At 45.8% G+C, this 27,414-nt stretch overlaps 2 protein-coding genes across 3 annotated transcripts; both read left to right on the plus strand.

Annotated features, from left to right (window-relative positions):
• Positions 1-109: 109 nt before the first annotated feature.
• Positions 110-11,639, plus strand: LOC311110337 (uncharacterized protein). 2 transcript variants are annotated; one of them, XM_084188882.1, is made up of 4 exons: positions 119-551; positions 793-828; positions 9,506-9,636; positions 9,837-11,639. In XM_084188882.1, exons 1-4 carry the CDS (start codon positions 293-295, stop codon positions 10,962-10,964), a joined length of 1,554 nt encoding a protein of 517 aa, XP_084045008.1. In that variant the 5' UTR covers positions 119-292; the 3' UTR covers positions 10,965-11,639. The 2 variants fall into 2 exon arrangements, with proteins under 2 accessions (XP_084045009.1, XP_084045008.1); XM_084188883.1 differs by lacking the exon at positions 793-828 and having other exon boundaries at positions 110-551.
• A 1,129-nt stretch (positions 11,640-12,768) lies between these two features.
• LOC311110342 (uncharacterized protein) lies at positions 12,769-15,707 on the plus strand. The gene is made up of 3 exons (XM_084188888.1): positions 12,769-13,147; positions 13,463-13,566; positions 13,792-15,707. Exons 2-3 carry the CDS (start codon positions 13,554-13,556, stop codon positions 14,682-14,684), a joined length of 906 nt encoding a protein of 301 aa, XP_084045014.1. The 5' UTR covers positions 12,769-13,147; positions 13,463-13,553; the 3' UTR covers positions 14,685-15,707.
• The last annotated feature ends 11,707 nt before the right edge of the window (positions 15,708-27,414 follow it).

Consider the following 27,414-nt stretch of genomic DNA (forward strand, 5'->3'; position numbering starts at 1 on the left):
TTGAGGTAGGTTTTTCCCACTTTCCAACAATGGATATATTTTCTATGGTTTACCACCCTGTACAGTAGGTGGCAGCATGCACCTCTAACAATTGTTTGCAAACCGCGATAATACCAAAGAAGAAGAAAGAAGTAACCTAGAACAATTTCCACGTTAGCGTTTTTTTGTTATTATTTAGCCATTTACTAACACCATTTAACAGCACAGCATCACATACTTACCCCATAATTCGCGTTGGAGACAGGACGTGGTGGATAGATGTTATCTAGGTAACGCTAGCTAGCTGCTAACAATGGCAAATTGTATGGTTTTTCACACTCAAATAGCCTCCATTATGGAAGTACTAGCGAATGCAGCCGTGGCAGACATCTGTAAACTCGTAGACGACGACTATGCAGTGTTTCGTTTGGAAATAACTCAAAGCCAGAAAGAAAACAGGGCATTGCGGAGGAAACTACAGCTACTGGAACTGAAGGTGGCACGGGAGAGCGTCCTTGCCAGTCATCCCAGTAGTGTCAAGATCCTCGACCGATACAGAGGAATGGCAAGAGGTACATTTTTGGAGAAAACCGAGGCTGCAGGGCCTGTCGACCCGTTCCCCTCTGCGCATGTGTGTCTTTAGATGTGTTAACCAGAATTGGGTCTTGGTCCGTTTTTGGATAGTATGCAATAATTCCACTGATTACTTAGCTATCTTGCGCAAAGACACTATCATATTCTAACCATATTATTGATTTGCTGCATTTCCTATTTACTCATTGAAAACAATATGACCCATGGAACATCAAGAAGTTATGCGAAGTGTTACATCATTGGCAATTCCAGACAGTGAGTACGATTACATGCACAGTAATAATTCAATATTAAACTGATTATGGCAATAGGCCGATTATGCAATAGTCATGTAAACACCTTACGCCTCGATCACACCGACAGTGTTTTTGCATTTTGGTACACCAGAAGTACATTCATTTCCAATGGAACGCTGCGTTTGCCTTGCAGCATTGCCTTGCAGAGGCAGTTTCAGTGCGTTCTGTGTGGTGCATACATTGGATTTATCAAACATATGCGTAGACGGCTTGACAGAAATGGTTGCAGAAGGTGAATGTTAAACTTTTGTTGCACACATATCCAGATGATACAGCGTATCGTGTGATCGAGGCATAAGCGCGAGTGAAGTGATGCCTGACAGACCGCATCATTGCATCAATGATGTGTAATACATTCTGTAGTCAAACTTGTTCATTATCCAAGCCAACATTGTTACTGGATATGTGTGCAACAAAAATTAAACATTCACCTTTTGCTACTATTTCTGTCAAGTCTATGCATACAATATGATCCATCTGTTGGAGATATCCAATGAATGCACCACACAGAACGCTCTGCAACAGCCATGCTGTGAGGCAACGCAGCGTTCCATTAGAAATGAATGTACTTCCGGTGTACAAAAACGCATTGACAGTGTCGGTGTAATGGAGATGTGAGTTCTGAACAACTGAATATATGCATCTTAGAAGTAGTTTCCACATACAAACTTCATATGTCTGAACTCCGAATCAAATATGCTTTCCAAAAATAACATGGTCCTGTGGTAGAACTTTTTTTTTGATTTGGCAATTTTCTGCATTTATCAGAGTGCTATCAGGTAGCCTGATTTCAGTTGTGTCCATGTAAAGAGGATTATTAGGGAAATCGTTCTTCTTGCAAAACATGTCAACGTTTTAATCAAACTATTATTATATTAATCTGTATGGAAGTCCAGAGAGGACATATGAATAAATAAAACATTTCCTCGTTATGTCGAGATCACAACTTATTTATCTCATGATCGCGACATAACAAAAGTTGTTTTGTAGAGATCACGAGATAAACTCTATAAATAGGAGTGGACACATTGATGATAGATTGACAGTATGGCTGATGTAGCAGAGCCCATGGTCGATCAGCGCATATGTTTTTATTGATTGCCACACTAAGGGATGGTATATTACATGCTAATGTCATGCTTTCATTTGTGTTTGGAGCTCATTATCAGTTTATAAGTTAGAATGTTAGCAAGCTAAATGTCCCACACATTGAGCTAAGAGCTCTTGGGGTATCTAAGCCCTCGTGGGGCATTTAAGCCCCGAACGAGAACTTTCCCCCAGGCTGTTTGCCACACCCAAGCCCACAGTCAATCGCATGCAAGCAACAACGCAGCTACAGTGCCTTCAGAAAGTATTCACACCCCTCAACTTTTTCCAAATTTTGTTGTTACAGCCTGAATTTTCTCACGCATCTACACACAAAACCCCATAATGACAAAGTGAAAACATGTTTTTAGAAATGTTTGCAAATTTATTGAAAATTAAATACAGAAATATATAATTTACATAAGTATTCACACATCTGAGTCAATACTTTGTAGAAACATCTTTGGCAGCGATTACAGCTGTGAGTCTATGTCTCTAAGAGCTTTCCACACCTGGATTGTGCAACATTTGCCCATTATTCTTTTCAAATTTCTTCAAGCTCTGTCAAATTGGTTCTTGGTCGTTGCTAGACAACCATTTTCAGGTCTTGCCATAGATTTTCAAGTAGATTTGTGTCAAAACTGTAACTCACCACTCAGGAACATCCACTGTCTTCTTGGTAAGCAACTCCAGTTTAGATTTGGCCTTCTGTTTTAGGTTATTCTCCTGCTGAAAGGTGAATTCATTTCCCAGTGTCTGGTGGAAAGCAGACTGAACCAGGTTTTCCTCTAGGATTTTGCACGTGCTTAGCTCCATTCCATTCCCCAGTCCTTAACTATTACAAGCATACCCATAACATCATGCAGCCACCACTATGCGTGAAAATATGGAGAGTGGTACTCAGTAATGTGTTGTATTGGATTTGCCCCAAACATAACAAATTGTTTTGCAGTATTACTTTAGTGCCTTGTTGCAAACAGGATGCATGTTTTGGAATATTTGTATTCTGTACAGGCTTCCTTCGTTTCACTCTGTCAATTAGGTTAGTATTTTGGAGTAACTACAATGTTGTTGCATTGGAAAACCTCTCTGGTCTTTGTGGTTGCATCTGTGTTTGAAATTCACTGCTCGACTGATGGACCTTACAGATAATTGTATGTGTAGGGTACAGAGATGAGGTAGTCATTCAAAAACCATGTTAACTGTTATTGCACACAGTGATACACATATCAGTTATGCAAGCTAACAACCAAAATTGATAACAAGCTAGCTAGCAAACAAGACTACGTAGCCCACTAGCTAGCTCACAAGAGTAGCAAAGTTAGCTGCATTGTTCCTTGCATGTAATTGGCTGTGGTCTTGGGGGCGGCACGCAGCCTGGGAGACGGTGCAGCCTGGGAGACCTTGCTGCCTGTCAGGCATTGTTCAGGACTTAAATGCCATCTGTCAGGCATTGTTCAGGGCTTAAATGCCCAGCAGTGTGATCAACACAGCCACAGGGCTTCTTGATGAAGTGGTTATCGTGTATCTGAACAAATTAATGGATGATGTGTGGTACTTTTGATTATCTCGTGATCTCGACAAAATAACTTTTGTTATGTTGTGATCATGAGATAAATAAGTCGTGATCTCGACATAACGAGGGATCTACATTATTGTGTGCATTTTTTAAATTGTATTTTATATCACCTTTATTTAACCAGGTAAGCCAGTTGTTCTCATTTACAACTGCGACCTGGCCAAGATAAAGCAAAGCAGTGCGATAAAAACAACAACACAGAGTTACATATGGGGTAAACAAAACATAAAGTCAAAAATACAACAGAAAATATATATACAGTGTGTGCGAATGTAGTAAGTTATGGAGGTAAGGCAATAAATAGGCCATAGTGCAAAAATAGTTACAATTTCGTATTAACACTGGAATGATAGATGTGCAAAATATGATGTGCAAATAGAGATACTGGGGTGCAAATTAGCAAAATAAATAACAATATAGGAATGTACAGGTGCAGTGATCGGTAAGCTGCTCTGACAACTGATGCTTAAAGTTAGTGAGGGAGATAAGAGTCTCCAGCTTCAGAGATTTTTGCAGTTCGTTCCAGTCATTGGCAGCAGAGAACTGGAAGGAATGGCGGCCAAAGGAGGTGTTGGCTTTGGGGATGACCAGTGAGATATACCTGCTGGAGCGCAGACTACGGGTGGGTGTTGCTATGGTGACCAGTGAGCTAAGATAAGACAGGGATTTGCCTAGCAGTGATTTATAGATGACCTGGAGCCAGTGGGTTTGGCGACAAATATGTAGTGAGGGCCAGCAAACGAGCGTACAGGTCACAATGGTGGGTAGTATATGGGGCTTTGGTGACAAAACGGATGGCACTGTGATAGACTACATCCAATTTGCTGAGTAGAGTGTTGGAGGCTATTTTGTAAATGACATCGCCGAAATCAAGGATCGGTAGGATAGTCAGTTTTACGAGGGCATGTTTGGCAGCATGAGTGAAGGAGGCTTTGTTTTGCGAAATAGGAAGCCGATACTAGATCTAACTTTTGATTGGAGATGCTTAATGTGAGTCTGGAAGGAGAGTTTACAGTCTAACCAGACACCTAGGTATTTGTAGTTGTCCACATACTCTAGGTCAGACCCGCCGAGAGTAGTGATTCTAGTCGGGTGGGCGGGTGCAAGCAGCGTTCGGTTGAAGAGCATGCATTTCGTTTTACTAGTGTTTAAGAGCAGTTGGAGGCTACGGAAGGAGTGTTGTATGGCGTTGAAGCTCGTTTGGAGGTTTGTTAACACAGTATCCAATGAAGAGCCAGATGTATACAAAATGGTGTCGTCCGCATAGAGGTGGATCCGAGCGTCACCAGCAGCAAGAGCGACATCATTGATATACACAGAGAATAGAGTCGGCCCGAGAATTGAACCCTGTGGCACCCCCATAGAGACTGCCAGAGGTCCAAACAACAGGCCCTCCGATTTGACACATTGAACTCTATCTGAGAAGTAGTTGGTGAACCAGGCGAGGCAGTCATTTGAGAAACCAAGGCTATTTAGTCTGCCAATAAGAATGCGGTGGTTGACAGAGTCGAAAGCCTTGGCCAGGTCGATGAAGATGGCTGCGCAGTACTGTCTTTTATCGATCGTGGTTATAATATTGTTTAGGACCTTGAGCGTGGCTGAGGTGCACCCATGACCAGCTCGGAAACCGGATTGCATAGCGGAGAAGGTACGGTGGGATTCAAAATGGTCGGTGATCTGTTTGTTAACTTGGCTTTCAAATACTTTCGAAAGGCAGGGCAGGATGGATATAGGTCTGTAACAGTTTGGATCTAGAGTGTCACCCCCTTTGAAGAGGGGGATGACTGCGGCACCTTTCCAATCTCTGGGGATCTCAGACATTACGAAAGAGAGGTTGAACAGGCTAGTAATAGGGGTTGCGACAATTTTGGCGGCTAATTTTAGAAAGAAAGGGTCCAGATTGTCTAGGCCAGCTGATTTGTAGGGGTCCAGATTTTTCAGCTCTTTCAGAACATCAGCTGTCTGAATTTGTGTGAAGGAGAAGCGGGGGGGGCATGGGCAAGTTGCAGTGGAGGGTGCAGAGCTGGTGGCCGGGGTAGTGGTAGCTAGGTGGAAAGCATGGCCAGCCGTAGCAAAATGCTTGTTGAAATTCTCGATTATTGTAGATTTATCGGTGGTGACAGTGTTTCCTAGCCTCAGTGCAGTGGGCAGTTGGGAGGAGGTGCTCTTATTCTCCATGGACTTTACAGTGTCCCAAAACTTTTTGGAGTTAGTGCTACAGGATGCAAATTTCTGTTTGAAAAAGCTAGCCTTTGCTTTCCTAACTGATTGTGTATATTGGTTCCTGACTTCCCTGAAAAGTTGCATATCGCGGGGGCTGTTCGATGCTAATGCAGTACACCACAGGATGTTTTTGTGCTGGTCAAGGGCAGTCAAGTCTGAGGAGAACCAGGGGCTATATCTGTTCTTAGTTCTGAATTTTTTGAATGGGGCATGCTTATTTAAGATTGAGAGGAAATTACTTTTAAAGAACAACCAGGCATCCTCTACTGACGGAATGAGGTCAATATCCATCCAGGATACCCGGGCCAGGTCAATTAGAAAGGCCTGCTCGCTGAAGTGTTTTAGGGAGCGTTTGACAGTGATGAGGGGTGGTCGTTTGACCGCGGACCCATTACGGACACAGGCAATGAGGCAGTGATCGCTGAGATCCTGGTTGAAGACAGTGGAGTTGTATTTAGAGGGTACATTTGTCAGGATGATATCTATGAGGGTGCCCATGTTTACAGATTTAGGGTTGTACCTGGTAGGTTCGTTGATAATTTGTGTGAGATTGAGGGCATCTAGTTTAGATTGTAGGTTGGCCGGGGTGTTAAGCATATCCCAGTTTAGGTCACCAAGCAGTACGAACTCTGAGGATAGATGGGGGGGGCAATCAGTTCACATATGGTGTCCAGGGCACAGCTCGGGGCTGAGGGGGGTCTGTAGCAAGCGGCAACAGTGAGAGACTTATTTCTGGAAAGGTTGATTTTTAGAAGTACAAGCTCAAACTGTTTGGGCACAGACCTGGATAGCCTGCAGAGCTCTATCATGCTATCTCTACAGTAGATTGCAACCCCACCCCCTTTGGCAGTTCTATCGAGACGGAAAATGTTGTAGTTGGGGATGGACATTTCTGAATTACAGTGGAGGTAAACCTAAGCGTTGGGTAACGATGAAAGAGATAGCATCACTGGAGGCACCGATTGAGTCGGTCTCCGCGTGTATGGGGGGTGGGACAAAGGAGCTATCTAAGGCAGGTTGAGCTGGACTGGGGGCTCTACAGTGAAATAGTACAATAAGAAATAACCGAAACAGCAATAAGCAAGGCATATTGACATGGGAGAGAGGCATAAAGCAATCACAGGTGTTATTCAAGAGAGCTAAGACAACAGCTGGTAATGGCGACAAAGTTTGGGCTGAGGCTAAACATAAACAGGATGCGGTACCGTATAAAGGAACAGTCCAGCAGGCATTAGCTGTATAGCTGAGTTATCATAAGGTCCAGTGAACAGCAATAGGAGAGTTCGGAGGTAGTTCGGGGGCTGCTACAGCACTGGCGAGCAAGAGGCACGGCTTGCGTGTGCTAGCGGGCCGGGGCTAGCAGATGGATCTTCGTGGTCGACATTGTAACGGGAAGCCTGTTGAAACCACATCAGACGATTTCATCGGCAGACCAGTCGTGTTGGATCGGCGGGGCTCCGTGTCAACACTAGGAGGTCCCGTCCGGTTGACAGAGAGGTAGATAGCTGGGAGATGGGCCAGGCTCGAGGCTAGCTCAAGGCTAAGTGGTGCTTGCTAAGGGGCAATGGTAATTAGCCAACGACAACAGCCATTCGGTTGCAGCTAGCTAGTTGCGATGATCCGGCGCTAGGGTCCAGTGATTCCGGCAGAAAATCCGATATGCTCTGGGTTGATAGCACGCTGTGCAGACTGGCCGACAAATTGTCCAGGCTAGAGCTAGAGCTGGCTGGTGGGTAGTGCAGGCCACGGACAATGGTGAAGACGCTAATGGTGGCTAATAGCAAGTAGCTAGCTAGCTGGCTACCACAGCCATTCGGTTGCACCTAGACTAGTTTCAGCTTCTTGATAAAAGTCATAGAATCCTTTCCACGTTGGGTGAGGCGGGTTGCAGGAAAGTATATTTAGTTAAAGAATGAAAAGTAAAAAAGTAAAATTGAGAAATATATACAAAATAGACAAAAAACTAAAAAAACTGGCTATTTACACAAGGACACTACAGAAAACACGACCACACTGCTACAGTGAGGGAAAAAAGTATTTGATCCCCTGCTGATTTTGTACGTTTGCCCACTGACAAAGACATGATCAGTCTATAATTTTAATGGTAGGTTTATTTGAACAGTGAGAGACAGAATAACAACAAAGAAATCCAGAAAAACGCATGTCAAAAATGTTATAAATTGATTTGCATTTTAATGAGGGAAATAAGTATTTGACCCCTCTGCAAAACATGACTTAGTACTTGGTGGCAAAACCATTGTTTGGCTATCACAGAGGTCAGACGTTTCTTGTAGTTGGCCACCAGGTTTGCACACATCTCAGGAGGGATTTTGTCACACTCCTCTTTGCAGATCTTCTCCAAGTCATTAAGGTTTCGAGGCTGACGTTTGGCAACTCGAACCTTCAGCTCCCTCCACAGATTTTCTATGGGATTAAGGTCTGGAGACTGGCTAGGCCACTCCAGGACCTTAATGTGCTTCTTCTTGAGCCACTCCTTTGTTGCCTTGCCCGTGTGTTTTGGGTCATTGTCATGCTGGAATACCCATCCACGACACATTTTCAATGCCCTGGCTGAGGGAAGGAGGTTCTCACTCAAGATTTGACGGTACATGGCCCCGTCCATCGTCCCTTTGATGCGGGGAAGTTGTCCTGTCCCCTTAGCAGAAAAACACCCCCAAAGCATAATGTTTCCACCTCCATGTTTGATGGTGGGGATGGTGTTCTTGGGGTCATAGGCAGCATTCCTCCTCCTCCAAACACGGCGAGTTGAGTTGATGCCTGAGAGCTCGATTTTGGTCTCATCTGACCACAACACTTTCACCCAGTTCTCCTCTGAATCATTCAGATGTTCATTGGCAAACTTCAGACGGGCCTGTATATGTGCTTTCTTGAGCAGGGGACCTTGCGGGCGCTGCAGGATTTCAGTCCTTCACGGCGTAGTGTGTTACCAATTGTTTTCTTGGTGACTATGGTCCCAGCTGCCTTGAGATCATTGACAAGATCCTCCCGTGTAGTTCTGGGCTGATTCCTCACCGTTCTCATGATCATTGCAACTCCACGAGGTGAGATCTTGCATGGAGCCCCAGGCCGAGGGAGATTGACAGTTATTTTGTGTTTCTTCCGTTTGCGAATAATCGCACCAACTGTTGTCACCTTCTCACCAAGCTGCTTGGCGATGGTCTTGTAGCCCATTCCAGCATTGTGTAGGTCTACAATCTTGTCCCTGACATCCTTGGAGAGCTCTTTGGTCTTGGCCATGGTGGAGAGTATGGAATCTGATTGATTGATTGCTTCTGTGGATAGGTGTCTTTTATACAGGTAACAAGCTGAGATTAGGAGCACTCCCTTTAAGAGTGTGCTCCTAATCTCAGCTCGTTACCTGGATAAAAGACACCTGGGAGCCAGAAATCTTTCTGATTGAGAGGGGGTCAAATACTTATTTCCCTCATTAAAATGCAAATCAATTTATAACATTTTTGACATGCGTTTTTTCTGGATTTTGTTGTTGTTATTCTGTCTCTCACTGTTCAAATAAACCTAGCAATAAAATTATAGACTGATAATTTCTTTGTCAGTGGGCAAACGTACAAAATCTGCAGGGGATCAAATACTTTTTTCCCTCACTGTACGCCATCTTGGATCTGTTGTAACTGTACTAGGTGTCAGAACTGTCAATAGTGTAAAACATAGCGTTGAGCATTGACAGTAGCTAACCTAACCACCTCTTTTCCCCCAATCACTCTCTCAGGTGAAGGACATCTCACTGGAGGCCACAGAAACATTGTGAAGCCAGCAGGACACAATACATGGAGAGATGACCAACCAATCACTGTTGATGAGGGGAGTGGAACCTCAACCCAGCACGTTATCGTGATAGAGGTTAGTGTAATAGTATTACATCAAAATTACAGTACATCATATGTGGCCAGTTTATTTCAGAAAGGCTCCCCTCAGCTATTCACTTGCTTACGTGTACATCCTCATGTATCTGCCATAGGGGAGCTTATGAGACTTCCCTACTACATTGTTATCCAATGCTACTCATGTACCTGTAATAACCTCCTATCTTTCTGTGTCAGCCTGCAGATACAGAGGCTGCAGGTCCTGGGGTCAAGCTGAAGAGGTCTGAAGGAAAGGAGGACCCACGGCAAAGCAGAGACATCCAGACTGGAGAAGCTGGAGAGCCCCCTGTAGCCACGGAGGACCCCACCACCGTCCCAGCACCCCCCAGGACCCAATGCAGCATCATGGAGGTCAGTGGAACGCCGAACGCCGCCCTCAAGTCAGAGTCAGAGACAGACACAGAGACAGACACTTTAACAGGGCTGAGGCGACTGGACTGTCCTGCTCCTCGCTCAGATTATTTAGTTTACGGTAACCTGAACCCGAGGATAGTTCTGTCCCATCAGGACTCAGGTGATGCGTTACAGACTGGCAATTATCTGTCCTGTTCATACGCTACAGAGACAGAGATGATACAGGGTGACATGGCTGTGGGCTTAGATACACAGACTAATCCAATGAGAGGGGACTGGAACCGGTACAGTAGTAGTGTATATTCTGAAGGGTGCCTAGATAAGAAAGGAGAGGGTCTGGTCGTAGATGAGGTTACTGTGAAAGTGGAGGATGACGCTTCTCTGACATGGAATGCAGATGAGACTCAGTTAGGAGGAGAAAACTCGCAGGGTAACGCTAGTGACTTCTTAGACTACAAGGAAAGCTTAGAGACTAATCGAAATGTTGTGACCCACTCCCCTTTACACGTGCTCAGGGATCGTGACCCAGTGTCCACGTTGATGGGGCCTTCCGATTCACACGGCTGCGTCCTTTTCAATCAGGTGCTGAACTCAAATGACAGGGCTAGAGCCCAGGATCAGGGAAGGGGAGCCACATCAGGCAATAGTAAAGCGAAACGGTTCCTCTGCATGTTCTGTAACAAAGGCTTCAGCTGCCTCCAGAAGGTGGAGATCCACCAGAGGATCCACACAGGGGTGAAACCCTACAGCTGTACCCAGTGTGATATGTGCTTTGCTGAAGCTGGCAGCCTGAAGAGGCACCAGAGGGTCCACACAGGGGAGAAACCCTTCAGCTGTACCCAGTGTCATATGCGCTTCTCCCACTCATCCAGCCTGAAGAGGCACCATAGGGTCCACAACCCTACAGCTGCCCCCAGTGTGAGAAGAGGTTCTCCCACCAGAACCAGGTGAGAATGCACCTGAAGGTCCACACGGGAGAAAGGCCATTCACCTGTACCCACTGCGGGAAGAGGTTTTCAGAGAGGAGCTACCTCAGGATACACCAGCAGAAAAAACATTCCACTTCATAACATAGAAAGGAACCATTCCACTCGATAGCTTCTGACGTTTAGCTCAAAACCTGCATTAAAGACAAAGATACATTTTTATTGTTGTCAGCAGAAAAGACCCACAGATGCATTTGGAATAAAGAGATTAACAGATTTCAGTGTTGAATATTCCTGGGTAGAATATTGTTTCCAGATATATTAGCCTAAAAAGTCTGTTACATAGTGTTTGTACTGTGTAGGCTATATGATGTTCACAAATGCCTATTTCATTACTTCCATTCAACGACTTTATTTTTTTCACAAGACACTTTTAATGAAAAAATGAATGTGGTTTATCAAGTTCGCTGATTTTTTGTTGTTGAGACGTGTATGTGTAGTTTTTATATGGTGTATTTAAAACTTGTTTATTTAATAAACACAAAATGGGACTTTTCATTCTTAGACTTTCATTGAGACTCATTTTGGCCCTGTACTCCAGCACTTTGGATTTGAAAATGACTGAGGTTAAAATGTAGACTGTCATCTTTAATTTGAGCGTATGTATTTTCATCTATATAACCTTTTTAGAAATTACAGCACTTTTTGTACATAGCCCCCCTTTTTTAGGGGACCAAAAGTATTGGGACAAATTCACGTAAGTGTATTAAAGTAGTCCAAAGTTTAGTATTTGGTCCCATATTCCTAGCACGCAATGATTACCCTGGACAACACCCTGTCGTTCTCCGCTAACATCAAGGCGGTGACCCGATCCTGCAGGTTCATGCTCTACAACATTCGGAGAGTACGACCCTGCCTTACACAGGAAGCGGCACAGGTCCTAATCCAGGAACTTGTCATCTCCCGTCTGGATTACTGCAACTCGCTGTTGGCTGGGCTCCCTGCCTGTGCCATTAAACCCCTACAACTCATCCAGAATGCCGCAGCCCGTCTGGTGTTCAACCTTCCCAAGTTCTCTCACGTCACCCCGCTCCTCCGCACACTCCACTGGCTTCCAGTTGAAGCTCGCATCTGTTACAAGACCATGGTGCTTGCCTATGGAGCTGTGAGGGGATCGGCACCTCTGTACCTTCAGGCTCTGATCAGTCCCTACATCCAAACGAGGGCATTGCGTTCATCCACCTCTGGCCTGCTGGCTCCCCTTCCTCTGCGGAAGCATAGTTCCCGCTCAGCCCAGTCAAAACTGTTCGCTGCTCTGGCACCCCAATGGTGGAACAAGCTCCCTCACGACGCCAGGACAGCGGAGTCACTCACCACCTTCCGGAGACATTTGAAACCCCACCTCTTTAAGGAATACCTGGGATAGGATAAAGTAATCCTTCTACCCCCCCCCCCCCCCCCCCCCTAAAAAATAAATAAAAAATAAAAATAAAAAATAAATAAAAATAAAAAAAGATATTGTAAAGTGGTTATCCCACTGGCTATAGGGTGAATGCACCTATTTGTAAGTCGCTCTGGATAAGAGCGTCTGCTAAATGACGTAAATGTAAATGTAATTACATCAAGCTTGTGACTACAAACTTATAGGATGCATTTGCTGTTTGTTTTGGTTGTATTTCAGATTATTTTATGCGTTTTACTTTATCACTCATCATTATTCAAGATTCATTCAGAATTATCTGTAATCATGGTAGCATCCACATTTTTAGAAACGTACTCTATTCTTATTTACAATAAAAGTGACTCCAAATTGACACTACATTATTTACCATTAATTTCTATTGGGCACACAATTAATTACTTTTACCCACAACATCATATTTATGTCCACCATGATGGGTTTAACAACAATGAAGTCATTCTGTAATTACAGTATAGGACTCAAACATAGTGGGGATGGGTAAACACTCCATGTTGAAAGTGTTTATTATCTGTGTGTGTGTGTGTACGTACCTGAGGGAGTATATTTCTGTGCAATCTGTATCACCCCTCTCTTCCAGGAGGAGGAGGGTCCAGAGGCGCTGCTGGTGAAGGGGGAGGGGTTTGAGGAGGATCTGGGGAACCCTGAGGGGACGATGGTAATGGAGGACAACAAGACTACACCTCGTCCAGAACCCACAGAGTATAGGACCACACAGTGTGACTGAGGTGAGCCCACCCAGGTCTTGATTAAGTTTGTCTTAAGTGTGGGACCATGCCTTTGAATTAGCAAATCATTAAAGAGTGTCATGTAATCAAGTAAAATCTAATTGTATTTGTCACATGCTTCGTAAACAACAGATGTAGACTAACAGTGAAGTGCTTACTTACGGGCCCTTCCCAACAATGCAGAGAGAAAAATAACTAACACGTTTGCATATTACTCATAGCAATCCCTAATTTCCCAATCAGAAGATGCTCCATAGCAGGGTGCTCATATCAGATTTCTTGATGCAACATCCTCTGACTCTGTATCTCTTACAGTCAGTAGACATGGAGGGGAAGCCTGATCTGCTGCTAGTCAAAGACTATAGAAGACGGACCAGAGAGCATTGATCTGCTGAGTGGACTAAAGATGGGGGAGCAGGGTAAGGGAGAAATACATATAGCCTATATACAGTAATAGATCTTCAATGGGAATAGTGATGCACCTCGCTATTATTTTGTCTTCATTCATAACATTAAATCAATACAACATACAAAAACACACATTATAATGTATGAACTTGACCAGGTTATTGACTAAAACAACTCGATATGTAGAGTTTTCTCTCCCATGTTTGTAAAGTCTATTTTGTAACCTTTTCCTGCAGGTGTTTGGTTGGAGGCTAACAGAGGCGACTGGGCGACCATCTTAGATTCCCAGACCCAGACCTGTGTAGCCAATGGCCCGGGGGACGACATCACAGAGCTGGCCAGGACTAGCGGTGACATAGTGGAGGTCAGTGGATGGGACAGCGTCCTCAACTCTGGGCTGGTGAACAACACTGTTAACCACAACCAGAAACAGACAGTTGAACACAAAACAACTGAATTTCGTCTCCATGACAACAGACTGGCTGAGACGAGGGCGAAGCGTGGATTTGGTCTGCGGGGACGGGGAGGTGTCCGTATGAGAACAGACACAGAATCGGCTAGCGATGCTCCGTCCTGCTCCTATAGTTGTGATTCAGAGAGACTGATGGCGCCTCAGGTTAACCCCCTAACAGGTGCTGCCTTCAGCCTGCCTTTTTTTTTTTATATAGGATCTATCAACTGGAACATGGACCCTGCGACAACACAGACACTCCCTGGCCTTTGTCCTCTTCACACTCTCCTAATGTTGAACCAGACCTCAGACAATGCCAGTACATCAACATTAAATGGCTACACAAGCCCATTGAAAAATTACAGTAGTCGTAACGCTTTCAGTTGTTCCAGTGGCAAAGAGAAGTGCTTCCAGTGTTCGTTCTGTGGGAAAGCCTTCAGTTTCCCCAAACAGGTGGAGATCCACCAGAGGATGCACATGGGGGAGAAACCGTTCGGCTGCCACCTGTGCCAGGACAGTTTTTCGGACTCGTTCAACCTGAAGAGGCACCAGAGGGTCCACACAGGGAAGAAACCCTACAGTTGCCCCCAGTGTGAGAAGAGGTTCTCCCACCAGCACCAGCTAAAGATGCACCTGAAGGTCCACACAGGAGAGAGGCTGTTCGCCTGTTGGTTTTAGATGTAGTAGGGAACTGGATGAGGTGACCTGAGGATAGAATGAGTATGATAAGGCAGAGTAGATGATATGGTGATTCACTGATGAAAAGTGACTAACTTTGTCCCTTTAGGTTGATCCTGGTGTTTTAGAGTGAGGTAAGGATAGTGCCTTAATTCATGTTTACTTGACATTACTTAGTAAAGATATGTGTAATGTAATGTTGAACCTTTTCCAAACTATTCTAACATTAATTTTTATCAAAGTGAGGGTACCAGATGTACAGAAAAGGTTGTGTTACCATAATGACAAGTTATTCTACATGTCACATATATAGTTTTGTGCAATAAAAGTACTGTACTTCACATCATGTGAGGGTATGGCCATTTTGTTTAAATTAAATACAAAATTGTCTCTGTGCTGACTGACTTGATTATTTTTGTATCATTGCAGGGACTGAGTTTCCCTTTGTGGGGCTCTATTTTCTTATAACTAGATGTGATGCCTAGCTTAGAAAGAATGCATTAATGATTAAACATAATAGGTTTGTACTGTACTGATATAAATTGTTTAACATAACAAGCTGTGATTCATGTGAGGAATGTTAGGGAGTAGGGTGAGACAGACTTGTGATTCTCACAGACACATACACACTGCCTCTTTGTTAAACCGCACTCAAGGACATGTGTTCTGCTACAGTGGAGAGGAACAGACTATGTCTGAAGTTGCAAAACAACTAAACACCTGGCAACAGTGAAGCGCCAAGGGCCTGGGACCAGCCTGTGCGCCAACGATAGCCTGAGTAAGTCTAAACCACGCTCAGTCTCTACTCTGATTGGCCAGCAGGGAGCGGGAACTATCTCTGTCAGAGTATTTGGAGAAGAACTTAGAACAATGGATCAGTTCTCTGAGTGCCCTGCGTGGTATTTCAGTGGACCCGTATATACGAACATCATATTTACCATTGAAGTGTTTTGCATTAATTAAAATACTAGTCTATTTTAGAAGACGTGTATTGACCTCTTTTGTTCCTAATACCAGATTTGAATTGACGCAATTTAACAATTGGTGACCACCGACTGTGATCGGGTAGAAGGGACTTCGCTGGGTATTGTCCGGCCCATTGGACATCTCTGTCATTGAACGGTGTGTTTCACAAAGAGTCCGGACTACTAAAAACAGGTAAGCAGACACCTATTGTTATATAACTAAAGTTCTGCACATTGGCTTTATCCAAATTAATTTTGTGAAACACCTGTCTGATGTAAGTGAACTAAATTATGAATTATTATACGAATTATTGTGAGTAGATAAGCACCATATTGTGACATGCAAACTTGTGGTGAATGTGATGTTAAACCTTGGTACCATAGAGTATTGTTCCACCGGCACGTACCAGAGGGCTAGGTACGGCTAGGATCGGGGAAAAATACTGAAATCCACAGGCTAGGACCACCAGGGGTGGGAACTGGGGGTACAGGGAATTATTGTCTTAAAAGTGTTGCGCTATTGACACGTATCAGAAGGCTAGATACGGCTAGGATCATAGGGACACTTACATTTTAGTCGACTCCAGGCTAGGATCACAAGTGGTGAGAACTGGAGGCGTAGGGAATTATTGGTTAAAAGTGTTGCGCTATTGACACGTATCAGAAGGCTAGATACGGCTAGGATCATAGGGACACTTACAATTTTAGATAGTGTTGCGCTATGGCAAGGTCCGTAACTAGTACGGCTAGGATCGTAGGAGCACTTTAAAGTACACTATAGTGTTGCGCTTCGGCAGGGAGTTGTACTTGGGGGTACCGCCCAGATCGGAGGAGCACTTTAAAGTATAGGGTGTCGTATGCATGAGAGTGTGAATGATCCCAGTGTAATAAAATAGTGTTTGCAGACGAAATAAAAGAGTGAATGCGGGTTACTAAAATTAATAAACCTGTATACCTTGATAAAAAACTAATTAGGAATTAAAGACTTCTGTGGCTGTCCAAACTGTATAATTTGTGAATAACTGTTGGGTTTGTGGTTGCTTAAACCGTATAACCCGTTAATAACAATTGGGAACATAAAGGTAAAATAATGAATAACTAGTATGACTAAACTGAAACGTTTGAACTGATATGATTGAACTGTAACGTTTGATGTTTGACATAGCATAATACTGGTTTTAAATAATTATGTTGAAGCAATTTGGTTTATTATTTGATTTAATGTTTGATGTTTGACATAGCATAATACTGGTTTTAAATAATTAAGTTGAAGCAATTTGGTTTATTATTTAATTTAACGTTTGATGTTTGAGCCTGCAGAATACTGGTTAAATAATTAGACTGAAATAATTTGGTTTATCGTTGAAATATAAATATGCACCGACTTTAACTAATTAGGTGGGAATAATTTGATTTAAATAAATAGATAGACGTACTTTAAATAATTAAATAACGGACGAATATTACCAATTAAAACGAAAAACAGACACAACCTGTTCCGACTGGACACAGGAGGGAGAAACGTGAGGGGAGGGGCTGGAGACAGCGAGAGTGTGGCTTTTGGAGAGTCAGGAGAGACTGGGGGGGGATTTGTGTCGATTGGGAGTTGGCTGGGAACACCGCGGGGCGATTGTTTGAGAGGTACCTATACATTTCTAACGATATATATGTATGAACTTTCTCACCCAAACGTACGTCATGGGTGAGAAAGTAGAGAATATTTACAGTCATTTGGCAGACGCTCTGGTCCAGAGCGACTTATGGGAGCGATTGGGGTTGAGTGCCTTGCTCAGGGGCACATCGACAGATATTTCGCCTGGTCGGCTCAGGGATTGGAACCGGCGACCTCTCGGTTGCTGGCGCGGCGCTCTTGGTCACTAAGCTGCCTGCCGCCCCATATGAGTTTAAGGTTGTGCCGTTGTTTGATCATGTGATAAGGTTTAATGGGTAATCGGACCATAACTAATGTGGGTATGGAAGTAATGTATAAACAGTGGAGAGCCAATAGGGGGCTCCATTGAACTATTATGTTTTGTTGGGCATTTCGGTGGCATTTCGGTGAGGTCTGTGTGTATGAGTGAATTCGGCGGCTGGTATGGGTGAAGGGAGAGAGAGCATTATTTTGTGTTACTGAATGAGGTGAGAGTTAAATTACTGAGAATAGAGAAGTATTATGGACACTATTATGAACGCTGTTTGAGAGTGTGTTTTATTTTTGCTACTAGGGGATTTCGTGTTTGAGATGAAAGGACTGGCTAGTCGGGAGTGATGACGTGGCTGGTTGTGCGACATGGAAGTGGTTGTTTGGCGTGCTTTGAAAGCATCGCGGAATGTGTGGGGTGACTGGCAATGTATCTAAAGGTCCCGGGTTCGAACACAGGTAGGGACAGTGGGTAAAGGTTTCGCATTGGGGCTATAGACCTAGATTACTATGTGGATTGATAAATGTGAAAGGTTGAATTAGATAGTATTCTAGAAAGGTCTATGAAAATATGTTACAAGGTCCCCTTGCGCCTTCCCCTGTCACGGTTTCGGCCGAGGCTGCTCCTCCTCCTGGTTCGGGCAGGCTTCGGCGGTCGTCGTCCCCGGAGTACTAGCTGCCACCGATCTATGTTTCATGTTCGTTTGGTTTTGTCTTGATGTTGTACACCTGTGTCTAGTTAGTCCTCGTTAGTGTCCTATTTAGTTCTCGTTGTGTGTGTCTGTGTTTGTGTGTGATTGCTCTTCTGTTTTGGTGTTTGAGCTACGTACTTCCCTCCAGTGTTTGGAGAGGTTTTTGCACATGTTTGTGCGCCGTTTGTTTGACGCCTGTGTGCGCCGTTATTTCGCCTCCGGGCTTATTGTGCTCATTTACTACGTGAATATTTCACTTAAGTCTTTTGGACTGAGCTTCTGCGTCCTGCGCTTGATTCCTGCACCACACCCACCTTCAGCACCCCTTGACAGAATCACACACCGATTGAATGGAATCAGCAGGATCAACAGTCACGCCCGAGTCGCTCGAGGAGCATGTCCGCGGCCAGATACGACAACTGGGGACCGCTCTACAGGACGTCATCAACACCCTGCACCGATGGGAGGCCAGAGGGGTACCCACACCTCCACCTACCCTGCCAACCCCATCGGCCGGTCCACCAGTCCCAGGTCCGGAACCCAGGGGGATTCGGCTCTCGCTCCCGAGGGCGTATGACGGAACAGCTGCCGGGTGTCAGGGGTTCCTCCTGCAGGTGGAGCTCTACCTGGCCACTGTACACCCGGTGCCCTCGGGACACGAGAGTGTTTCCGCCCTCATCTCCTGTCTCACGGGCAAGGCGTTGGAATGGGCCAACGCCGAGTGGAGGAAGATGGACGCCACCACCATCTCCCACGCCGAGTTCTCCCGTCGCTTCAAGGCCGTGTTCGACCATCCACCTGAGGGCAAAGCGGCGGGGGAGCGTCTAGTCCACCTGAGACAGGGGAGGAGGAGCGCACAGGCGTTTGCGCTGGAGTTCCGGACTCTAGCGGCGGACGCAGGGTGGAATGAACGGGCCCTCATCGACCATTTTCGATGTAGCCTACGGGAGGACGTTCAACGTGAGTTGGCCTGCAGGGATACCAATCTCACCTTCGACCAGTTGGTCGATATGTCCATCCGTCTGGACACCCTGCTGGCCACCCGTGGACGTCCCGAGGGGGGTCCGTCCATTCCCCCCTCCGGCACCTCCAAGCCGAGCCCTATGGAGCTCGGGGGTGCCGGCGCTAGAGAAAGGAGGAGGAGGAGCCCGAGGGGACCTGTCTCCTGCACCAAGTGCGGTCGTGGAGGGCACACTGCGGCCAGGTGCTGGGGAGGGTTCTCCGGGGGAGAAGACAACAGGCCACGCACTGGGGAGCCCTCCCAGGTGAGTAGACGCCCCACTTACCCAGAGCTCTCTATTGCGCACTTTTGTATACCTGTTTGCTTTCCACAGGTTGCACCTCATTCCCAGCATAAGGCGCTAGTAGATTCAGGCGCAGCTGGGAATTTTGTTGATCGAAAGTTTTGTTTAGATTTAGGGATCCCTCTCCTACGTGTTGACAAACCTTTTCCCGTTCATGCCTTAGATAGCCGCCCGTTGGGGTCGGGGTTGATTAGGGAGATCACAGCACCACTTAGGATGTGTGCGCAGGGGGGTCATGAAGAGACTATACAGCTGTATCTGATCGACTCTCCTGCGTACCCAGTGGTGCTGGGAATTCCCTGGTTAAGCACCCATAACCCTGCTATTTCGTGGCAACAGAGGGCTCTCGATGGGTGGTCTGCTCAGTGCGAGGGGCGATGTCTGGGTGTTTCCGTGGGGGCGACTTCGGTGGAAAGTCCAAACCAAGTGCCCGCACTGCACATTCCGCCTGAATATGGGGATTTAGCTCTCGTGTTTAGTAAAACTAGGGCGACGCAGTTGCCTCCTCATAGACAGGGGGATTGTGCGATTGATCTCCAGGCAGGAGCAGCGCTCCCACGGAGCCACGTGTATCCTTTGTCTCAAGAGGAGAGTAAAGCTATGGAGACTTACATAGCCGAATCTTTGAGACAGGGATACATTCGGCCCTCCACTTCTCCCGCCTCCTCGAGCTTCTTTTTTGTGAAGAAAAAAGATGGAGGGTTGCGCCCGTGCATTGATTACCGTGGTCTCAATCAGATTACTGTGAAATACAGTTATCCACTCCCTCTGATTGCGACCATGACGGAGTCATTGCATGGAGCGCGGTTTTTCACAAAACTGGATCTCAGGAGCGCGTATAACTTGGTGCGCATTAGGGAGGGCGACGAATGGAAAACAGCGTTTAGTACCACGTCAGGTCATTTCGAGTATCTCGTCATGCCATATGGGTTGATGAATGCTCCATCAGTCTTCCAATCCTTCGTAGATGACATTTTCCGGGATATGCAGGGGCAAGGGGTGGTCGTGTACATTGATGACATTCTGGTGTACTCGTCTACCCGAGCCGAGCATATAACCCTGGTGCGTCGTGTATTGAGGAGGCTGTTGGAGCACGACCTATATGTCAAGGCAGAGAAATGTCTGTTTTTCCAGGAGTCGGTCTCCTTTTTGGGTTATCGGTTGTCCGCGTCAGGGGTGAGAATGGAGGTGGATCGTGTGTCCGCTGTGCGTAATTGGCAAACCCCAACCACTGTCAAAGAGGTGCAGCAGTTCTTGGGCTTTGCGAATTACTACCAGAGGTTTATCCGGGGTTTTGGACAGGTGGCAGCTCCCATCACGTCCCTTCTGAAAGTGGGTCCGGTGCGCCTGCAGTGGTCAGCTGATGCGGACAGGGCCTTTAGGAGACTGAAGGACCTGTTTACGTCGGCTCCGGTGCTGGCGCATCCGGATCCCGCATTACCCTTTCAGGTTGAGGTGGACGCGTCTGAGGCTGGTATAGGGGCCGTTCTCTCTCAACGGTCCGGCACGCCACCTAAACTCCGCCCCTGTGCTTTTTACTCAAAAAAGCTCAGCCCGGCGGAGCGTAATTATGACGTCGGGGGACAGGGAGCTGTTAGCTGTAGTTCAGGCCCTTAAGGTGTGGAGGCATTGGCTTGAGGGGGCTCAACACCCTTTCCTCATTTTGACTGACCATCGGAACCTGGAGTACATCCGGGCAGCGAGGAGACTGAACCCTCGCCAGGCTCGATGGAGTATGTTTCTCACCAGGTTCGTATTTAAAATCACGTACATCCCTGGGTCCCAGAATGGTAAGGCAGATGCGCTGTCCCGGCGGTATGACACGGAGGAGAGGTCCGTTGAGCCTACTCCCATACTACCGGAGTCTTGTCTTGTGGCACCGGTGGTGTGGGAGGTCGATGCCGAAATCGAGCGAGCGTTGCGTACCGACCCCAGCCCTCCACAGTGTCCTGAGGGTCGGAAGTACGTTCCGCTCGAGATTCGGGATCGACTCATTTACTGGGCTCACACGTCACCCTCCTCTGGACATCCGGGTATTGGCCGGACAGTGCATTGTCTTAGCACTAAATACTGGTGGCCCACGTTAGCCAGGGATGTGAGGGTTTATGTCTCCTCCTGCTCGGTGTGCGCCCAGTGTAAGGCGCCCAGACACCTGCCCAGGGGTAAGTTACAACCCCTGCCCGTTCCACAACGACCATGGTCCCACCTCTCGGTGGATTTTGTGACAGACCTTCCCCTCTCTCAGGGGAATACCACCATCCTGGTCGTTGTCGACCGGTTCTCTAAGGCCTGTCGTCTTCTCCCTATGTCGGGTCTGCCTACTGCCCTACAAACCGCAGAGGCCCTATTTACCCACGTCTTCCGGCATTACGGGGTACCCGAGGATATAGTGTCTGATCGAGGCCCCCAGTTTACCTCCCGAGTATGGAGAGCGTTCATGGAGCGTTTGGGGGTCTCGGTTAGCCTTACCTCAGGGTACCACCCGGAGAGTAACGGGCAGGTAGAACGTGTCAACCAGGATGTGGGTAGGTTTCTGAGGTCGTATTGCCAGGACCGGCCTGAGGAGTGGGCTCAGTACATTCCCTGGGCCGAGATGGCCCAGAACTCTCTTCGCCACTCCTCTACCAACCTAACCCCCTTCCAATGTGTGTTAGGTTACCAGCCGGTTCTGGCACCTTGGCAGCAGAGCCAGATCGAGGCCCCTGCGGTGGATGATTGGATGAGGCGCTCGGAGGAGACGTGGAACGCTGCCCACGTCCACCTGCAGCGGGCCGTCCGTCGTCACAAGGCGAGCGCCGATCTCCACCGCAGTGAGGGGCCGGTGTACGCACCCGGTGATCGAGTCTGGCTCTCTACCAGAAACCTACCCCTGCCCTGCCGGAAGCTGGGTCGGCGGTTTGTGGGGCCTTTTAAAGTCCTGAGAAGATTGAACGAGGTGTGTTATAGGTTACATCTACCTGTTGAATATAAGAATATTAACCCCTCGTTCCATGTGTCTCTTCTCAGGCCGGTGGTAGCTGGTCCACTCCAGGAAGGTGAGATAGGAGAGACCCCTCCTCCCCCACTGGACATCGAGGGGGCTCCGGCGTACACCGTTCGGTCCATCTTGGACTCAAGACGCCGGATGGGGGGTCTCCAGTATCTCGTGGAGTGGGAGGGGTACGGCCCGGAGGAGCGGTGCTGGGTGCCGCGGAGGGACATCCTAGACCCATCTCTCCTGTCGGAGTTCCACCGGGACCATCCCGCGCGCCCTGCTCCGCGTCCTCCTGGTCGTCCCCGAGGCCGGGGTCGGCGCACGGCTGGAGCCGCGCGTCAAGGGGGGGGTACTGTCACGGTTTCGGCCGAGGCTGCTCCTCCTCCTGGTTCGGGCAGGCTTCGGCGGTCGTCGTCCCCGGAGTACTAGCTGCCACCGATCTATGTTTCATGTTCATTTGGTTTTGTCTTGATGTTGTACACCTGTGTCTAGTTAGTCCTCGTTAGTGTCCTATTTAGTTCTCGTTGTGTGTGTCTGTGTTTGTGTGTGATTGCTCTTCTGTTTTGGTGTTTGAGCTACGTACTTCCCTCCAGTGTTTGGAGAGGTTTTTGCACATGTTTGTGCGCCGTTTGTTTGACGCCTGTGTGCGCCGTTATTTCGCCTCCGGGCTTATTGTGCTCATTTACTACGTGAATATTTCACTAAAGTCTTTTGGACTGAGCTTCTGCGTCCTGCGCTTGATTCCTGCACCACACCCACCTTCAGCACCCCTTGACATCCCCGTTGTGTAGGAAGGAGCAAGGGGAGGGGTGAGAGATAGTTCAAATGATAGGAATATCATTAAATGTATGCTTATCAACGATAGCAAGTATTTGTTTTATTAATTAGGGCCTAATCAGAGAGAACAGTTAAAGAAATTGAATAGCGAACTGAAATGGCGATAGAGCTGTGAAAATTGAGTTGAGGACAAAGGAGAATAATTTATGGCTCTGGTTAGCGGGAGAGAAAAAATAGAGACAGTCAAGCGAGTTGGGTTGAGCTGTGGGATTTCAAGTGGTCTGAATGCTTGACTGGAAGGCAGTGCTTTGATAAATTCTAATTGTTATTACTTTATTCGATGGGTTGCTTGACGCCAGTGGTGTATGCAAATAGTTGGTGAATTCTAGAACGATAATTTATTTTCGTTACGGGGACCAGGGGATGCAAGTGGCTTTGGCTGTTGTGCTGGGGGAATAGCGCCAGCACAATTATAACCAGGAGAAAGAGAATTAGCTTATCTCATTGGAATGTTGCCCAGGGCTAGGGGGAGCAGTAGTGAAGTTAGGCAGTATTTAAGTGGGGCCTGGCTATTTGTGGTTGTTGTTTTTCAAATTGGGTTTTTCAAACAAAAAACAACACACCTAGTATGATGTTTATAAAGCCTTGTTGTTTCAATTTTGGGGGGTTTTCAGCAGGTCAAGGGTGATAGGTCTTGGAGGAGCACGCACAGTGAATTTTATGGAGTTTTTCGGTTTTGGCTGAGTTTGGGGTATATATGATTTCTTATGAGAATGAATGTCATGAGGACTTAATGAACACTTGGGATAAGTAACATTTATGAAAATATTTAGAATAATGGTAATGTTTGGTATACTATGGGATGGAACAGTTCGTTGAATACTTTCAATTGCCTCTGAACTCTGTTTTAACTTTCTGGTGTTAATTAATCATCCACACTAGTAAATTCTAAAGGCATGAGAGGAGGACTTTAAGATAGTTTATTTTACTAAGTTGAGGGTAATTTATAATACTGTGTAAAGTGTGAAGAAGATTATAATTTGGTAATAATATATATGATTTGAACCATAAAACAACAGAAGAGAGAGAGAGAGAGCTTTCCCTGAATGAGGGATACCTGTTGCTAGTCAATTGTACTTATCTTAGATTACTTTTACAGGATAGAAGTAAATTGAGGTATTATCAAATGTTGTCATTTAAATTTCATTTTTAGTATGCTTTAATAAACAACAAGTTGGTATTTGAAACTAAATTAATGCAATGAGCTGCAGTAATCAGAGGAAGGCACAATCTAATGCGAAACAGCTATTACCTAGATCATTTATTTAGTAATGAGGTCAGGAAGATAGGAGCAATAAAGAAGCAAGGGACAGTCTCAAACATAAAAATAAGGGATGGCAATTGGATGATAAATTACCAATATTACCTAAGTGATTGTTTAGGTAGGTGGTAATATTGACACATGAGCAAAACATGTGTCAAAGGGGGGATGGTAGGATTATAGGAGATGGTAGGATTAAATAATAAATGGTAGGATTATAGGAGATGGTAGGATTAAATAATAAATATATACGAAGGAGAGGACAAAATACTTTTAAAAAATATATATGTTTTAGATACAGTCTAGAAAAAAGAAAAAAGTCAGAAATAGAAATTGAGAGCTGAACATGTGTGAAGATAGTTTATTAACCACACCCGTATGTCAGAGGTTTTGTGCCCCACAGGTGAACTAAAGGAGAAGGTGACCCACTCCATCTAACCAGGTGACTGGTGAGCATCCAGTCCCTAAAGAAGAAAAAACTGGAAGCAGGCCTGTTGGGAAGGGCCCTATCAGGTTATATTGGTCACTGCCTTTGCCATTAGAATAGCTGAGAGAGCCACTTGGGTCAACGTTACCCACTGCAAAAAGGTAGGCCCACATGCCAACACCGTTGAACACACACAGAGTTAAAGAGAAGAACTGAAACCAATAGGGTCTGGGGGTAACCTCTGTTAAGGAAGATCCCCTACCCCGACCTTTCATCACTGTGGGGTGTTTATAGAGGTGTGAGTATGGGGTAGTACCAAGCAGAAAGACTGAGGACAGGAGAGGGTTGGCGGTTTTTGGGAATATGGATAACTTGGGTTGTATCATAGTCTCGGTAATGGTCTTGATATGTCAAGATCCACCACCAATTATGCTATGCCTTTACCATTGTTAAGAAGTAAAAGAGAAGAGAAGCGACCCGACATACTGACCGTCAAGGACGAGTGGCCTACAAAATGGGAGTCAGAGAAGGGCAGACTGTCAGATTCTAAATAAGGGTTAGGGACGTAGCCAACGGGTGGGGTACATGTCAATAAGAAAATTGGGATTATAAAATCCTATTATATTCGTGTTTGGCCCCCACGGCGGATTGTTCCTAGACTCAAGTGTTTAAATACACTTGGGGATGGGGATATGAGACCGAGGGGGACTGAACATCCAGATGGGGGTAAAGAGAAACAAAGACATCACCAATTATCAATTGGTGACTTAAGTTTGGAAGCACAGGAGAGAATTCTAAACCTTACAGCCCCTGTAACCGATGTGTGGTGGGCGTGTGCCAGTAAAGGCAGTGTAAGGCAGAGAATTCCAAAAGGGGTGGCTAGATACATGCGCCCTGGTTCTACTGATTCAGCTAGTTAGAATTAGTCACCAGGAACCAATGATTAAACAGATGTAGGAGGAGTTTTAACAAGAAGGAGAATAGCCCTATTTAGATGGATGCGATTGGGATACCAAGGGGGTTATCGGATGGATACCGAGCTATGAAACAATTAGGGGAAGGGTTTACTACCACGTTCTTTTGGTAGGTGACAATAAACAAAATTGTGAATTGGATTAATTATATCTATTACGACCAACAACGATTTATTGGCTGGACTAGGGATGCAACAGAAGGGATCTTTTGAACAATTATCCGCCATCTCACTCTTATGACTTAGTAAAAAGAGGTTGGCTCTAGATCAGGCAGAAAGGGGTGGTGTCTACAGAATTTTTAAGTTCGCATCATTGGTGGTTACTGGATTTCTGACCCTAGTAGTTATGTTTCTAATATTAATGTGTTGCACTGCCTGTGTAATTCCTTGTCTGAGAAAGTATGTTACAGATGTTGTGCATACGGCTGGTATGATGCCCCTCCTAGGGGCTCAAGAAGGAGATGCAGACACTGAGATGAAGTTGACTGAGGATGACCCTTGGTTTGTTATTGGTGTGGTGGTGGAGTGACACCCTAGAGGGTGTCTAAATGGGGCCAAAATGTATTAATCTGTGTGTTTTATGCTTTATTAATCAAGTTAACCATTGTGAATGTTTGTCTTTCCTTATGTGAAGGTTTGAAGTTCCTGGGTGGCTGGTAGCCAACCTAGTGCAAGTTGGGTGTAGATGGAAGGACTGAAGGCTTTTTTATTATCATTATTGCCTATTAATAAAAGTGTGATTATTTTTGTTTGTATTGTATTTTAATGAGTGACACCCTAGAGGGTGTCAATAGGGGGAATCCTAAATTTCCCTGAAATTTCTTATTTTGGGTTTTCTTATTTTGGGTTCACACCCAGTGGGTGTGAAAAGGGGGATTGTGGGGATCTATTTTCTTATAACTAGATGTGATGCCTAGCTTAGAAAGAATGCATTAATGATTAAACATAATAGGTTTGTACTGTACTGATATAAATTGTTTAACATAACAAGCTGTGATTCATGTGAGGAATGTTAGGGAGTAGGGTGAGACAGACTTGTGATTCTCACAGACACATACACACTGCCTCTTTGTTAAACCGTGCTCAAGGACATGTGTTCTGCTACAGTGGAGAGGAACAGACTATGTCTGAAGTTGCAAAACAACTAAACACCTGGCAACAGTGAAGCGCCAAGGGCCTGGGACCAGCCTGTGCACCAACGATAGGCTGAGTAATTCTAAAACACGCTCAGTCTCTACTCTGATTGGCCAGCAGGGAGCGGGAACTATCTCTGTCAGAGTATTTGGAGAAGAACTTAGAACAATGGATCAGTTCTCTGAGTGCCCTGCGTGGTATTTCAGTGGACCCGTATATATGAACATCATATTTACCATTGA

Source organism: Coregonus lavaretus (assembly GCF_964263955.1).
Source record: "Coregonus lavaretus genome assembly, contig: SUPER_35_unloc_3, whole genome shotgun sequence".
Lineage (NCBI taxonomy): Eukaryota > Metazoa > Chordata > Actinopteri > Salmoniformes > Salmonidae > Coregonus > Coregonus lavaretus.

Coding starts and splice junctions, on each gene's coding strand:
- LOC311110337 (XM_084188882.1), top strand. CDS start 293: ATGGCAAATTGTATGGTTTTTCACACTCAAATAGCCTCCATTATGGAA. Junction 552..792: donor ATACAGAGGAATGGCAAGAG/GTACATTTTTGG, acceptor AACATCAAGAAG/TTATGCGAAGTGTTACATCA. Junction 829..9,505: donor ATCATTGGCAATTCCAGACA/GTGAGTACGATT, acceptor TCACTCTCTCAG/GTGAAGGACATCTCACTGGA.